We start from the raw sequence: 17,154 nt of genomic DNA on the forward strand, positions 1-17,154 counted from the left end.
AGACCACTGTGGAGAGTGTGGGTTTCCTTTTTCTGTTTAGTGTTTCAGAAAGTGCTTTTTGGCATAAAGGTGAGATGATTATAGAGCTCTCATTGTTTCTTTCTCTCGGGGATCACAGCTCTATAATGTTGTCTATAGTCCAGTGTCTGAGAATAGTTGTTTTTATATATATATTGTCCAGTTTTTGAGTTGTTTATGACAGGAGGGCAAGTCTGGTACTGTCTACTCCTTCATAATCAGAAGTGATTTTATTTTAGACAACAATAGATATTTACACAGTATTTGGTGTGAATACTGCTCTGTGCCCTTTACATTTATCAATCCATTCATATCTAACAATTCTTTTGAGGTTGGTAGTGTTGTTATCTCCTATTTTGTAAGTGAAGAAAATGAGATACAGAGGTGTTAAGTGCTCTAATCTGAGTTACAGAGCCAATCATTGGTGGAGCCAAGATTTTCCCCAGGCATCTTGACACCAGAGAGCCTACACACTTAACCAGTGCTTTGTATTCCCTCCATGCTTTGGAGCTCTAGACCTTGAGGATCCATCTTGGAAGAGTTCTAGGAGCTTATTGAATCAGGTGGGTTACCTAATTAAAACTAGTTAGGAGAGACCTGATCTAAGAGGTGAATATGAATTGTAATTGAGGAAGGCAACCAAATGTTAGAGGAGTAGTATCAAATACAAGGCTTGAGAAGATAAGAATAAAGATATGAGTGGAATACAAAGCAAGATCAGAGATCACTGCCAGATACAAGGCAGGATGAGACAGAATGGTTCAGAACAAGTTATAGGTGTTAGGAGCTGAAATGTATTGCTTCATTCAACCCTGCTGTGTATTAGGATCTTTGTAAATTAGGCAAGGCTCCTGTTTACATCAAGTGTTCAATCTGGAATAGCAGAGATAGTAAAAGCAAAGGGTAGGAGGGGAGAGTAGGAGAAGCAGAAGGCAGCAGAGGTAGGGGTGAAGAGGGGGGACAATATGGTAGGCAGAAGACAAAGATGAGTGAATTAGATAACATCTGATAGTGTAAACTGCTGTGAAGAAGATGAAGCAGCAGGATTTGATAAAGAATAATTTGGTATGCAGGCAGAATGTTTAGGGAAGATCTCTCTGAGGAGATGATATTTTGCCTGGAATTGGAAGAAAAAAGAAACAAATTAGGCATGCAAAGGTGAGAGGGCAGAGCCATGTAATCAGAAGAGCCAGCAAATGCAGAATTCCTAGACCAGAATAGGCTTGTCTGAAAAAACAGCATGGCTCTAATAAATGAGATCTGAGAAGCAGTCAGAGATCAGTTGTGTTGCATCTAATGAATTGTGATGAGATGTTTATTCTATGTGCACTGGGAAGTCATTGAAGAGTTCTTTAAAATGTGGAGGTGATATGATCTGATTTGTGTTTTAAAAGATCACTCATGTTGCTCTGAAGAGAATGTAGAAAGAATGTGAAGACTAATAAGGCTGTTACAGAAATCTGAGCAAGAGATGGTACTAGCATAGAAGCAGTGAAGATGAAGTGAAAGTGGATGGAATTAACCATATCACATTATTACAAATAAATGTTGAACTGAGCTACTTTTAGCTACCTGTGATTATAGTTTGGAAGAATACTTTCAGCAAGATGACTAAAGCCATTTATCTAAATCCTGTAAAATTCTTAAAAGTGCCAGCCTACATTGTAAATGAATGTTAGAAAAATGACTTACTTGGTTCTAGAGGATTTAGGTAGAGTGATGGTTTACTCTCTTTTTATAATAGTAATTATGTTTAAAAGCATAGCATTATATCTTAAAGTGCCTATTTAAAAATAACTATTAATAGCCTCTCCATCAAAATGGGTACCATGGAAAAGCACATCAGATAATTCTGTTGACATTGAGTAAGTATAGTGTCATAGAAGACTAGTTTCTAGGTCTTCCAGTCATTACTATAATGTGTTTCATGCAAACTCATTCATTCAGCAAATTTGCCTATTGATCACTAATGTGTATTGAATATAGAGCAACATTATGGGGGCACATTCCTCACTTTTAGGACGCTTAGAGTCTAGAAGGAGAGGCAGACAAGAAATTAGGCAGTTACTTCCTGGTAACTGCTACACTTAAGTGCTTCAGAACCTATCAGAGAGGCACCTAATCCTAATCTAGTTAGAGGTACGGATTAGTGGTCAGGTTGAACTTTCTGGGTACTGTGATGTTTCATCTAAAACCTAAAGAAATGCATAGAAAATAGCTTAAAATTTTCTCATGGGCAAAAGGAATAGTTAACTGATGATTCCATGCAAAAGCACAGAAAAGAAGATTTGAATTTTACTCATTGTCGGGCAAGTACTTGTGAAACCTTTTTAGACTTATGGTTTGGTATTTTTCTGTGTGTGCATACATGCATGCATATGTACGTGTGCATAATAAATAAGCACTGTAATACTGACCACTTAGTAGGAGATGAGTAAAGACTGTGCAGAAGTATCCCTGAGTAGGCTACCTCATCTTACCACTTCTTTGTTAATTTGAGATCAAGTTGAATTAGTGGAGATCAAGAGTTGCACATTCTAGCAATTGAGCCAGCCAGGCATCCTGCTGTTTAACTGTGCCATATAACCTGGATTCTTTTTTTTTTTTTAACCTGGATTCTTATTTTTAAGAGTGAAAACTTTAATTTAGTTAGAACTTTAAACATTTTAGGAAAGGTAAATTAAATTGGGAAAATTAGCCACCCATTATATTAAATAATTTAGTACTTCAATTTAATATATTTAGCAGTTTTCTACAAGTATAAGTGAGATAGTTTGTGTTGCATGTTTAATGTGTAGGTCAAGTTGATGTATTTACATTTATAAAAATGATTATCATAATCTTGAATCAGTGCTTTAAGAGGTTTATTGGAATACTACTCAGCAGTAAAAAAAAAAACAAAAACAAAACAAAACCATTACTACATGCAGCAGCTTACCTGAATCTCCATAGAGTTATGCGGAGTTTAAAAGCCACCCCAGAAGTTTCATACTGTATGATTTCATTTCTGTAACGTACTTTAAATAGCAAAATTATAAAAATGGAGAAAAGATGAGTGGTTGCCAGGGTTTAAGAAGAGGGAAGGGCAGGACGGAAATATATGTGGCTAGCAAAGGGCAGTGGGTAAAGATCCTAGTAATGGAAGGTTCTATAGTTTCATTTTATCAGTGCCAGTATCCTGACTGAGATACTGTGCTATGGATTTACAAGATGTCACCATTGGGGGAAACTGGGTAAAGGGTACATGGAATCTCCGTTGTTTCTTACAGTTAGTTGCATGTCAACCTATGGTTATCTCACAGGGCACCTGGGTGGCTCAGTTGGTTAAGTGTCTGCCTTCAGCTCAGGTCATGATCTCAGGGTCCTGGGTTGGAGCCCCACATCTGGCTCCCTGCTCAGCAAGGAGTCTGCTTCTCCCTTTCCCTCTGCCACACGCCCCCCGACCCCCCTGCTTGTTCTCTCTCTCTTTAAATAAAATCTTTTTTTAAAAAAGGGAATGCTACAGTTTGGAGCAGAAATGGACTCAGTGTCTTTGGTGAATGCTTCACTGTTACTGAAACCGAATTGTAGTGTTTTTTTTTTATTTTTTATTTTTTTTCGAATTGTAGTGTTTGAATATTTTGTCACTAGAGTAGGACAGACTGGGGTTTGCCAACAGTTGGCTTTGGACTAGTTCTGAAACTCTAAGCTACACTTTCTTATTGGTAGTAAGGAATGAAAATATTGTACACCTTCTGTGATTGTGAGAATTAAATAGAATAGTGCCTGTGAAGCATCTAATGTAGTACTTGACGTATAATAAGAGATCAGTAAATTTAATAATTATGATTGTTTTTTATTGCCCAACTTTTATTCCTAGCCTAGGATTTTTGAAAGTTGAATATCAGTATATAAATTATTCAAAATAATATATTTAACTATGTATTATATAAAAAATGGTTACTTATAACAAACAAAAGATCAAGATGAGACTGAATTCTGTCAAACATTTAAAGAAGAGTTAATACCCATTCTTCTCAAACTATTCCAAAGAAATGGAAGTGAAAGAAATGCTTCCAAATTCTGTGAGGCCAGCATTACTCTAATACCAAAGCCACACAAAGACCCCACTAAAAAGAATTACAGACCAGTTTCCTTGATTGAACATGGATGCTAAAATCCTCAACAAAATATCAGCAGACTGAATTCAAAAATACATTAAAAGGATCATTCACCGTGACCAGGTGGGATATATTCCAAGGGAAGCAAGGATGGTTCAATATATGCAAATCAACCAAGGTGATACATCACATTGACAAAATGAAGGGTAAAAATCATGATTATCTCCATAGATGCAGAAAAAGCATTTGACAAAATTAAACATCGTTCATGATAATCTTAACGAAGTGGGCATAGAAGGAACATACATCAACATAATAAAGGCTGTATATGACAGACTTACAGCTAACATTATACTCATTTAATATTATATGTCAACTATAGTTGAAAAAAAAACTGTATTGTACATTTCAAAGTTGCCAAGAGAGTAAATCTTAGAAGTCTCCTCACCAAAAAATGATTACTTGTATATAATAAAGCAAAATAATAACTAAAAGGGGTACAACTGATTTTTACTTGATCCTGAGATTTGTTAAATTTTTGGAAGGGTTGCTGCAGAGAAAACTGCTTCATTTGGATGTTACTGGTGCCTAAAAACTGACCTAAAACGTCTTGTTTTTCATATTTACGGTATCAGTGAAGTGGCCTATATTTGCTTTGAAACCCAGTTGAGGGCATTTCATTCTTAAAGGTTTTTCTCTTGATTTTCATTTCTTTTTCTTTTTGGTTTATTGAAACTTTCTCAGCTGCTGTATCTGATTGTAGCAACAGGACTGTCAAGTATTGCTTAACTAGAACTACATTAAGGTTGTGTATTTTCCCATACCCATCTAATGACTTCTTTACTGAACAAATAAACATTGAAGTACATTCCTTATGAGGGATGGCTTGGGAAGAAAGCCACCAAAAACATAGGAATCAAAAGGTAAACAGAAACAACTTATTTTTTTTTTTAAGATTTTATTTATTTATCCATGAGAGACACGGAGAGAGGTAGAGACACCGGCAGAGGGAAAAGCAGGCTCCGTGCAGGGAGCCTCATGTGGGACTTGATCCCAGGACCCCAGAATCATGGCCTGAGCCAAAGGCAGACCAACTGCTGAGCCACCCAGGTGCCCCCAGAGACAACTTACTCCATGGATATATTAGCAGCTCCAGTTTTAGCCAGCCATCATGCAGACAGAGCTTGCTCTGTAAATATAATTTTTTTAGGGTAATAGTATCAATACAAGATCTGTAAATTCATCTTTAGACCTTAGGTGAGTTAAGTATAGCACATATAAGGGTGTGTGTATAAAATGTTCTTGCCAATTTGTGTGGAAAATGAATATGAGCTTTGTTTCCAAATTATTCTAAACTTTTCATTTGTTAAAAAGTTTAATAAAAGTATTTGGGCAGCCTGGATGGCTCAGTGGCTTAGCGCCGCCTTCAGCCCTGGAGACTGGAGTCTCGGGATCGAGTCCCGCGTCTGGCTCCCTGCATGGAGCCTGCTTCTTTCTCTGCCTGTGTTGTCTCTGCCTGTGTCTCCGCCTTTCTCTCTCTGTATCTCTCATGAATAAATACATAAAATCTTAAAAAAAAAAGTATAAAAATATTTTACAGTAATACTCTGCCATATTTGCTTTTATCTTTTCTCCTCCTTTTTCCTCCCTTGCTCCCTCTCTTTCTCAGTCTCTTGTCTGCTGGCGCACATACGGACACTCACACACAGTCATTTCAGAATCTTATGAAAATAAGAACAGTTTTCTACAAAACTAAAGTCTGTCATCACACCAAGAAATTAAATGTTGTTACAAAATATTATCTAACACGTAGTACATATTTATATTTCTGCAGTTATCGTGCCTAAAATGTTCTTTAAAGGCTTTTTTCCTTCCTTTCTCAAACCAGGAACCAATCAAAGATCATTTACTACTTTTTGCTAGTCATGTGTTTTTGTTCTCTTTAAGTCTAGAACAGTTTTCTCTCCCTACCTTATTTTATTATTATTTCATGACATTGACATTTCTGAAGAATGCAAACAAGTTACTTTGTAGATTATACCCTAACCGCCTCTTTTCTGGTCAATTCCTCCTAATTAGATTCAGATTAAAATTTTTGGCAAGAATGACTTACATAGGTGGTCATGGGTACCTGGAATCCTGTGAGAATCAATGTTATTGATATTGTATACTTTCCATTGTATCTGGAAATTGTATTGTATACTTTCCATTGAATCTCATCAGGAGGCATATCATTCATGTCAATTGGTCCCATTTTTGGTGATACTAAGTTTGACCGTATCTTCCTTTGTAATGAGGAAGTATTGTGCGGAGTGATACTTTGATGTTGATTGCATATTGTTTCCCAGTGATGTTCCACCTAGTGGTTTCAGCATCTGTTGATCTCTGCTGAATTAATTACAGCATTGGTGGTTGGAATATGGTGATTTTTAAAATACTGTCATTCTTTTTACATTTCTTATTTGGCATTGCTCTGTAAAGAAAAGCTTTCTCTTTCTTTCCCCCTTAATGATTATCACCATAGACTCATGGATTCTTTTTAACTCCTTATATTATAACTCATTATTGTCATTAATTTTTTTTTTTATATTCAAGTGGGCCCATATTTGGCCAGAGGGAGTCCCACATAAGCTGGCTTCTATCACCTTTTGACCTCTCCCCATCAGTCTTTGAATACTTCTTTCTTTCTGACACAACTGTTATATTCCAGGTTCATTTTGTACTTTTTCTATCTCTGACTTGGATTCAGACATTTTCTAAGAAGCTTTGGTTATATATTTATGGGGGAAATGTTATTTAGATACCAAGACCTGGACACAGATTATTTATTATTACTTTAGTAGCTGTTGCTTCTAGGCCCTTTCTTCACGTTAGGGCTAGGGAAATTATACATATATAATCACAAGTTCTTACTGATTACCTGTAATTCAAAACTGAAGCCATAGGGTTTTTCCATATTTGAATATTAAAATAAGCACCTCCCCCAAGGAGTCGTTCCCAGAGAGGTACATCCTCATCCTAATGAGCTCTTGGCTAGGGCCAGTTGCATTGCCTCCCGTGCCCACCTGAATATGGCTCTACCGGCAGAGATCCCCCTCCATCAGCAGTATCTCTGCATCCTCCAGCCATGCTGTAGTTACAGTGCAGGCAGCATTTTCACAATTGTTTTTGTGCCTTTTTCAATGTTGCTGTAGCAACTTCTGCCAGGTTGAGTAGTCTGCTTGGACAGTCTAGGTTACCTCCTGGTTAAAAAGTGGCATAGCTTTTGAGTGTTTCACCCCAACCCTAAATATTGAAGCACAAAGAAATTGAGGACTTTGCCCAAAACCACATAGTAGGTGGTGCAGTTGAGGTTGAACCCAGGCTCTCTGCTTAAATAGTCCTTGCTCTTAATTTACACTACTAGACCATAGAGTGTAAATAGAAGTAGTAGAAGATGTGACCCGACAAGAGTGATTATTTTAAGATCATGAAGAACTTAATTAATCAAATAATTTGGGACTTATTTTGTGGGAAGGCCCTGGGTAGTCACACAAGGCTTTTCCTTGTGAAATGGTGTGATTAGAGATGCACTTAGAGGTTTAATTTCTTGTGGCTGTGGAGACTCTTGGAGTCAAGATTCCTGTGAGGATGCTATTCTTCGGCCTCTCTCTGGGAATCTAAAGGATCAGCACCTCTAAGGTTTGGCGCTAGGTAATTTGTGATTTGATAAACAGCCAGATTTGGAACCACTGCGGTGAACTATTTTCTTTGTTTACCATATGTATTTGGCTACTGGTATGCTGTTTTCGTATATGTCTACCCCGTAGAGCCTCATTTAAATACACTTGTCATTAAAGGTTGGACATGTTCCAGATGAAGTTGATGGAACTGCTAAGGAGACATAGTATCTTTCATTGGTCAGGGGCTTTTAATAGACATTTGAGCTGTACTAGTTTTTGTATATATTCCTTTTGTAATAAAACTTAGTGTCAGTTTGATTTAAAATGATCTTGAAAACAGTTCTCCAATGGGTAGTGTGATTATCAAATTCACCAAATGTAAATGACAGAAGATAAACCCGATGCCCATGCTACCCCTACAGAAAGAGATTAAAGAGAACTCAGCTTTTTTGTTGTGTGTTATATTTGTTAAATCTTGGCAGAAATAATATTGAATCTGAGGGGCCATTCAATAATCTTGAATCCTGTGCCCATCACTTCCCTTGCCAGTGCTGCCGCTTTCACCATTCCATCTGATAACAGCAGAGCAACAGTGTCACTCTTTGGTCCTGTGTTTAATACAGGTTGAGGAGGTCATGAACAGCAGCAGTACTGTCATTCTGCTGGAGGCTACAACTAAAATCTTTGTTGGTCGTGTATATTCCTTTGTTTCTAAGGCCAGTGCTTTTTGTTGCTTGTGTCAACCCACTTGATAGGCTGGATTTTTGATGTGCTAATAAGTAAGATTTCCTTATCCCAGACGACAGACATTATGATTAGAAGTGTCTATATTTTTTCTGGAAAATTTCTGTTTTCATACCAACTATAGAAATCTATCTCTTAAGATTCTAGCTATTTCAAGGTGAAGGGTGATTTATTTTTCTAGACAGTGGGGTATTTTTTATTTTATTTTATTTTATTAAAAATAATTAACATTTGCTTATTTCCTTAAGTTTTTATTCTGCATACCTTTAAGCAGGAAATTACACATTGATGATAAAAGAGGAAAATACGTAAATATGCTAAATTCTCTTTTCCTTTCACAGATTTTTATTTTCAGTTTCTTATCGCTCCAGCTAATTTAGATAAAAGATATATAGTTTATTTTTAAAGGTCGTCATTTATGATCTTTCTTAGGCATTTCTTAAAATACTAAAATAACCTTTTATCTAGAAAAATAAACCACCCTTCACCTTGAAGTATTTATAAAGATACTTTGCAAACATATGGGTAAGGCTTACTAGAGTCATAAATGGTAATATATAAGGTATTATACTGGAAAAGTGGGAGATGAGCATCACAAATTAATCTGATGTTTTTTGGTAACAGCATGCATATAATTGACATACCAAATAATTTCACCCATTTGAAGTGTACAACATAATAGTTTTTAGTATATTCAGAATTGTGCAAGCATCTCACAATTTTAGAAAATTTTTATCACACTGAAAAGAGACCCTACACCTTTACTATCACCATCCTATCTCCCCATCTCCTACCCCCAACCCTAAGCAACTACTCATCTACTCTCTATTTCTATATATTGCCCAATCTGGACTTTTCTTTTTTTTTTTTTAAAGATTTTATTTATTTATTCATGAGAATACACACAGAGAGAGAGAGAGAGAGGCAGAGACACAGGCAGAGGGAGAAGCAGGCTCCATGCGGAGAGCCTGACGTGGGACTCAATTCTGGGTCTCCAGGATCAGGCCCTGGGCTGAAGGCAGCGCTAAACGGCTGAGCCACCCGAGCTGCCCTGGACTTTTCATATAAATGGAATAATATGTATTTTTGTGTGTGTGTGATTGGCATCTTTTACTTAGCATGTTGTTTTCAAGGTTTATCTGTGTTGTATATATCACTATTTTATTGTTGAATTGTATTCAATTTTATGGAAGGAATATATGTATTTTGTTTATCCATTCATCAGTTGATGGACATTCAGGTTTCTGCCTTTTTGGCTATTATGGATATTTATGAACAGATTTTGTGTGGACATTTGGTTTTATTTTACTTTAAAGATTTTATTTATTCTTTTTTTTTTTAAGATTTATTTATTCATTCATGAAAGACACAGAGAGAGAGGCACAGACACAGGCAGAGAGAGAAGCAGAATCCCCACAGGGAGCCTGATGCGGGACTCAATCCCGTATTCCGGGATCATACTCTGAGCCAAAGGCAGACGCTCAATCACTGAGCCACCCAGGCATCCCTTATTTATTCTTGAGAGACATAGAGAGAAAGGCAGACACACAGGCAGAGGGGGAAGCAGGCTCCCTGCGGCGAGCCCGAGGTGGGATTCAATCCCATGACCTCGGGATCACGACCTGAGCCTCCCAGGAGCCCCCATATGGTTTAATTTCTCTTGGATAGGTCTACCTAAAAGTACAATTATAGGACCAAAGATAACTCTTCGTTTCACTTTGTTTACTGCCAAGCTCTTTTACACAGCAGCTGCCTCATTTTACACTTTCACTAGCCAGGGTATAAGGGTTCTGATTTCTCCACATTCTTGCCAACAGTTGTTATTATGTAACTTTTTAATTATAGTCTTCTTAATGAGTGTGTAGTGGTATTTCAGTAGGGTTTTAAGTGCTATTTTACTTTATCTCCATGTAAACTAAAGAGAAACAAAACTTACAATAAACCTGTTTTAAAAATAAATAATCTGTAAAGTATAATTTTCTGAATTGGAGTTAACTTTGACAAACCACAGTCTGATGTATATATGCTGTGCATATCATTTTAGCAGAATAATTCAAAATCTTCATGATTAATTTGTTAAGTCTTGGTTCCCTCTTCTATCCCTCTAGGACTGCTTGGACATGGTAGGTATATAGCTACTATATACCACAGTAGGCCAAGACCTAGGTTCTTTTTAAGAATTTCTTAAGTTTTGTGTCTAAATCTGATACAAGAATAATAAAATACATACACTAGACATACAATACTAGAACTTTTATCTTAATTTATGAGGCTAATTAAACACTTTAATAGCTTTAACTTTCATTTCTAATACATAAATGTAACTTATTTTGTGTAGACTCCACTGATTGGCAGTAACAAAAATATAACTTTTGTAACACAGATATAGAACCTAATATTGGCCTTTGTATAATACTTTAAGCTCTGTTAAGTAAATTCATTGGGATTCTGTGTCCTTTCCTTTTTCATTGGAGCTGCTTTTTATTCTGTAAGCAGTCTTTCTGCTGCTGCTCCTAGACGGCCCGTTCTGCTCTGCCACCTGGCGGCCTCGATGCACAAATGTTGCTTCTGCCACTGTTGCCCCCCTGCTGCCGTTCACAGACTCAAGGACGGGAGCATTGGGATGAGTCTGCAGTATTGCTGTTAGACGGGGGCTCGAGAGCCAGACTTCTGGGTTTGAATCCCTGCATCACTACCTCCTTGCTGAGTAACCTTGAACAGGCACAATTTTCTCATCTGTAAAATAAGTATAATAATAATCCCTCCCACAAGGTTGTCGTATTAAATGAGTTTTATACAAATGCTGAACACAATGTGTCTTCACAACATCACATGGCACATAGGACTCTTAGCTGTCATCATTATTATTCTGGTCTTAATGCGTTAGGTAAGAAATTACATATGTATATTTTATTTAGAGATATGCATTATACTGATGTGGCCTAGAGTTTATTTTTTTTACTGTTGGTCTTTTCTAGATTCATTATGTATATACTTTTTTATTTGCATGATGTATTAAGTTTTTTATATGCAGCTTTTCCCCTCCTTTCTGTTTGCATAATTTTTAATTTATCTCATATTGTAAAGTTAAAGGGTAAAAAAATCATACTAAGCTTTGAAAGTTTTTAGTTTACTTATTTATTTTGAAAGTTTTTAGCTTAAAAGTGGCTGAACATCATATAGAAATAACTAAGGACAAGAGTGGAGTTTTTAAAAATTTGTTTTTGATTTTATAGAAGTTAAGTAATCTGTGAAATGAGAACATGTTTTTGCTTTGAAAAATATGTTAGTAATTATACTTAATGTTTACTATCCTAATTTTTGAAGTAAACTGTAGATTTTATGTGCATTTTCTTGTATACCATAACAAGGTAGTCTAAGTTTTTTTTCGCAGCTTTTTCTTTCCTGTATTGTATATGTTACCTGTGTATTTCCATACATGGATGTATATCTGTAGATGTATGCATTATATCAGTGTGTGTGTGTATATCTTGAATATTATTATATCTATTTTTTTCACTCAATATTGTATTGTGCATATTTTCTCCTATTATTAAATAGTTTAAGATACCATAAATTACTCATTATGGTTGTAACATTGTTTCCTTTCTGTTTTTAATATATATATATATAATTTTAATGATCACTTTCGTTCACATAGTTGTTTTTTTCCTCCCAAATTATACCTGTGGAGTAAATTGCCAAGAGAAAGAATCTTGATAGAGTACAGGAATGGTTTTATGGCTCTTGAAATGTTTTCCCACATTTTTGTTCAAAAGAGTTATGCTAAAATTTTTAATTCTTTTAAATGCTAATTTTTAAGAACTTTCTTCCTAAAAACATTGTGTGAGGGACAAAGATAAAAAAGTCAGGATCTCTGCTTTCTTGGGTCAGAGTTTAGTAGGAGGACACATACAGATAAATGAGTTGAGTGAAAAGAAATGCTAGAATTGGTACAGTGCATCATTTTGAATCTGAAGGAATACCTGGGCTTTCTGGGCAGTAGCAGTCTGGAAAAGACTTCTCTGGTAACGTAGAATATGAAGATACCTGAATTTGTAATAACTATTGATGTTTATTTTTTTTCTTGCATATGATGTTTATCATTTCTAAAACATTTCTTACCTAACTAGATGACTTGATTTCTGCTAACTGCATGATACAGTAGAAAGAGCACATTAGGTTTGGACAAACTATTTAACTGTGTGAACTTCAGCTTCCTCACATATAAAATGTAAATGATACTTCCTTTAGAGAGAGTAGTGAGAGTTCTAGAAAGTGTATATTGTCTCCAGCCTTATTTCAGAAAAGATCTGAAATGAAAAGAGCATAGTATCTGGTACATAAGTTAGACTTAAGTAAGAGTCACCATTGGTTTTATGGTTGCCATTATTAAGATAAAGTATCTGCCTTTCTATAAATAGTGCTAAGTTTTTGATAGGCTAGTCCATCACCTCCTTGTCAAAACCTGCTTTCTTCAGCTCAAAAATTAGGATAGTAAACATTAATGTAAAGTTAGCTCTTCATTCTCTATGGTGACCCACAGATAGGATTCTTTCCTTCTTTATTTTTATTTTTATTTTTATTTTTAATTATTATTTTGAGAAAGAGAGTGTGTGAGAGCAGGGAGAGGGAAAGAATCTTTTTTAAAAAGATTTTGTTTATTCATGAGAGACACAGAGAGAGGGGCAGAGACAAAGGGAGAGGGAGAAGCAGGCTCCACACAGGAGCCTGACATGGGACTCAATCCCAGGACCCAAGGATCACAACCCAAGCCAAAGGCAGACACTTAACCACTGAGCCACCCAGAGGCCCACAGAGAGAATCTTAAGCAGGCTCCAGTCTCATGACCCTGAGATCATGATCTGAGCCAAAGTCAAAAGTTGGATGTTTAACCAACTGTTTACCCAGACATCCCGCTTCTTTCCTTTTTTTCAGCTCTTGTTAGTTGCCAGGTACTACATTAGGTATAGGAAATATGAAGATAACTAAGATCATGTCCTTGCCCTCAAAAATCTTATTGTCTCACGAGGGAATTAGTGTTGTATACAGGTGACTGTACTATAGTGAGATAAGTCAGTAGTTCTCAACCCTGGCTTCTGTGGTGCTTCTTAAATATACCAGTGCCCATGCCCTATTTCACATAAGTCAGAATTTATTTTTATTTTTATTTTTTTTAAAGATTTATTTATTTATTCATGAGAGACAGAGAGGGGGAGGGGGCACAGACACAGGCAGAGGGAGAGGGAGAAAGCAGGCTCCATGCAGGGAGCCTGACATGGGACTTGATCCCAGGTCTCCAGGATCACACCCTAGGCCGAAGGCGGTGCTAAGCCACTGAGCCACCCGGGCTGCCCCATAAGTCAGAATTTAATGCAAGTACAAACTCTATCTTGTAGAAGCTTGTACTCATTCTGTAGGAAAAATGAGTCATTTTGATTTGAAAGTGAATTAGAAAAAAACCTTTAGAATGAAGGTAACAATCAGGCCAATGTCAGGACTTAGACTATATTGTAAGGAATGACAATAGCAAGGGCATGAAAACCTGAAATTTGGTGACAGATTTGTGGAACAGCAGTCTTCTGTGGCTATTTTGAAAGGAGTGTAGATTAGGGGAAGGAAATGGTGAGTTATAAGGCTAGACTTATAGGTAGGGACCAACTGTTAAAGAACTCTACTAAAGAACTTTAGACTTTTATAAAGTCTTCAAAAAAAATTCTAGATAGATTTAAGGTAACAAAAAATAGAGGACATTATTTCCATATTCTTGGGGTGGGGAAGCCTTTCGTAAACATGGGTAAATTCTGAAGCCATAAAGGAGAACATTGAGATGGACAGATTTTACCAAGAATATATTTAGAGCTTCCCTGTAGCTAACTACACTCTAAACAAAGTTGCAAATCCAAAGGCAGACTAGGAAAATGTATTTGCTATCAGGATAACATATTCTTAATATTCTTAATATATAAAGAGCTCTCACAAATCAAGAAATAAGGAAAGATGAACATCCCAAAGAGAAAAATAGGCAAAAAGATACGAGTAGGGAGTCTTCCAAGGAAAAAAATACATTCGTTGTTTAACATGTAAAAAGACGCTCATCCTCATTATTGAGAGAAATGCAAAGTCAGACAAGAGAGGAGTTTTTTGTAACCCTTCAGACTGATACATATGATAAAAGTGAATGGTATCAAATGCTGGGAAAAAATGTGAGGAAACAGGCACAGTGATACGTTCTTGGTGGGAGATGAGGGTTGCCAGAAACTTTCTTGGGAACAGATTAATGGTTATGTGTGAAAACTTAAAATATAGTTGCTCTTGGGCCCAGTAGAGCCAAAGAATTATTCCTAGAGATATATGATGTGGTAGCGTTGTGTGTAATGCCAGAGAATAGGAAACAATGTAAATGTTTGCCTACTTAGTGTGCACTAAATTTTTTTGTAAAAATGCATAGCAGACTGTACTCATTGCTAGGAGAGGAGGACTAGGAGAGAGGTTATTTCTACCTTTAAGTGCTTTATAGTGTTTGGAACTTTCAAGAATCACCGTATAGCAACACTTTCGTACTTAAAAACAAGTGAATATGTACAACACCAATGAACAAAAAAGGCAAAGGAAAGATTGGAAGTCCTGGGCTGCCAGGTGAATAGGATGAGGAGGAAGCTGGCACCAGGAGAATCAGAGAGTTCTCTGCCTCCTTCAAGCGTGAGAAATGTTGATGGTCTGTACTGGAACTGTGGCAACCAGAATAAGGGAGAGGGTAGATTTGAGAGACATTTTAGAAGAGGAAAATATAAACTTCTACTATGTGGATGTGAAGTCTGAGAAGAGCATAGTCCAAGATCAGAAATTGACTAATGATGGGCCTGCCAGGCACAGCATTTTGAAGTTTTTAAATTGTATTGCCGAGTAAATGATTACAGCATTATTAAAAATAGGAAAAACAGGAAAAGGAACATTTTCTGAGTGTCTTAAAGATCCTCAATAATTATTTCAATGATAATTTGGTTCAGTTAGCCCATCTCTCAATTGTGCTTTCTTTTTGAGGCTTGTCTTCTGTAATCTTTATTTAGTTCTGTTGTGTTTGCTAGGAATTATTAATATTTTAAAATATATATACAGCAGTTTCTAAGTGTAATTTTTAAACTATGTGTTCTTGTTTTATATTTGCAGAGTGCTCATTTGGCCATGATAGATACCCTAATGATGGCTTATACCGTAGAAATGGTCAGTATAGAGAAAGTAATTGCGTGTGCTCAACAGTATTCAGCTTTTTTTCAAGCTACGGATCTGCCCTATGATATTGAGGATGCTGTCATGTACTGGATTAATAAGGTAGGAATATACTCACTTTAGTAAAAATAAGTCTCAACCAGAAAAAGTGAAATCCTCAGTTATGCATTGCCAGTCTGCTATAGATTGCAGTTTTCTCTGCCCAAAATTCTTATGTTGAAATCTTAACCCCTATTGCGATAATATTAGGAAGTAAAGCCTTTGGGAGGTGACTAGGTTATAATGGGATTAATGCCTGCATAAAAGAGGGCCCAGCAAGCTCTCTTGTTCTTTTAACCATGTGATGTCCACCAAGAAGATGTCCAGGAAGCAGGCCCTCACCAGACACCAAATCTGCTGGTCCCTTGATCTTAGAATTCCCTGCATCCAGAACTATGAGAAATAAATTTCTGGATGGAACTAGAGGATGTTTTGCTAATAAGCAAAGTAAGTCAGCCAGAGAAAGACAAATACTGTATGATTTCACTCATATGTGGAATTTAAGAAACAAAACTGATGAACATAGCGGAAGGGAAGGAAAATAAAATGAAAACAGAGAGAGAGGCAAACCATAAGACACTCTTAATTCCAGGAAACAAACAGGGTCGCTGGAGGGGAGGTGGGTGGGAGGGATGGGGTAATTGGGTGATGGCACGTGATGTGATGAGCACTGGTGTTATATGCAATGGATGAATCACTAAATTCTACCCCTGAAACTAATAATACATTATATGTTGACTAAATTGAATTTAAATTAAAAACTTAAAAGAAATTTATTTATAACCCACTTATTCTATGATTATTTCTGTTACAGCAGCCTGAACAGACTAAGGTACACTCCATTACTGTTTTTGTTTTAAATCAAAATGAAAGCTAAATTTGTTTAAGTTGCTTAAATTTTCTCATTACCTTTTGACTAAAAAATTCTTTTAAAATGATGAAAATAAATTTCTGTATATTCAGCAATATCTATAATTACATTTAATAATGATTTAGTTCATATTAGATAATTATAAAATTCCCAGCACTCAGAGTAGGGTATTATATACTGTGAGTGCTGGGTAAATATTTTTTTAATCCAAGAAGGAAGTAATTTTTTCCTATTATATGATTCTTATGTTTGCTTGACTAAGTTGCATAAGATTGTATCAATTGTAGATTTCCTCTTAGAAATTTTTATGGAACTATGATTAGTTATACTTGTGCCCTGAAGATGCTTAAATTGTCAATAAATCACTCCCCTTGCCAGATTGAGTAATTAATTCCTCTTGATGTGCATTCATTTGCAACTGTTACTCCAGAGACAGTGAAACCTTATCCATAAAACCTGAGCAGATTTAACAAAGTTATATCTTCGAGTG

At 36.2% G+C, this 17,154-nt stretch overlaps 1 protein-coding gene across 4 annotated transcripts in view; it reads left to right on the plus strand.

Moving 5' to 3' along the window:
* The window catches only part of CAMSAP2 (calmodulin regulated spectrin associated protein family member 2), a 113,261-nt gene that overhangs the window by 49,512 nt on the left and 46,595 nt on the right, over positions 1-17,154 (plus strand). For all 4 annotated transcript variants that reach the window (XM_026018040.2, XM_026018041.2, XM_026018043.2 and 1 more), the window contains exon 3: positions 15,695-15,856. In XM_026018040.2, coding sequence (XP_025873825.2) covers positions 15,695-15,856 — 162 coding nt within the window. The remainder of the gene's footprint in view (positions 1-15,694; positions 15,857-17,154) is intronic.

The sequence above is a fragment of the Vulpes vulpes genome, chromosome 13 (assembly GCF_048418805.1).
Source record: "Vulpes vulpes isolate BD-2025 chromosome 13, VulVul3, whole genome shotgun sequence".
In the NCBI taxonomy this organism is placed as follows: domain Eukaryota; kingdom Metazoa; phylum Chordata; class Mammalia; order Carnivora; family Canidae; genus Vulpes; species Vulpes vulpes.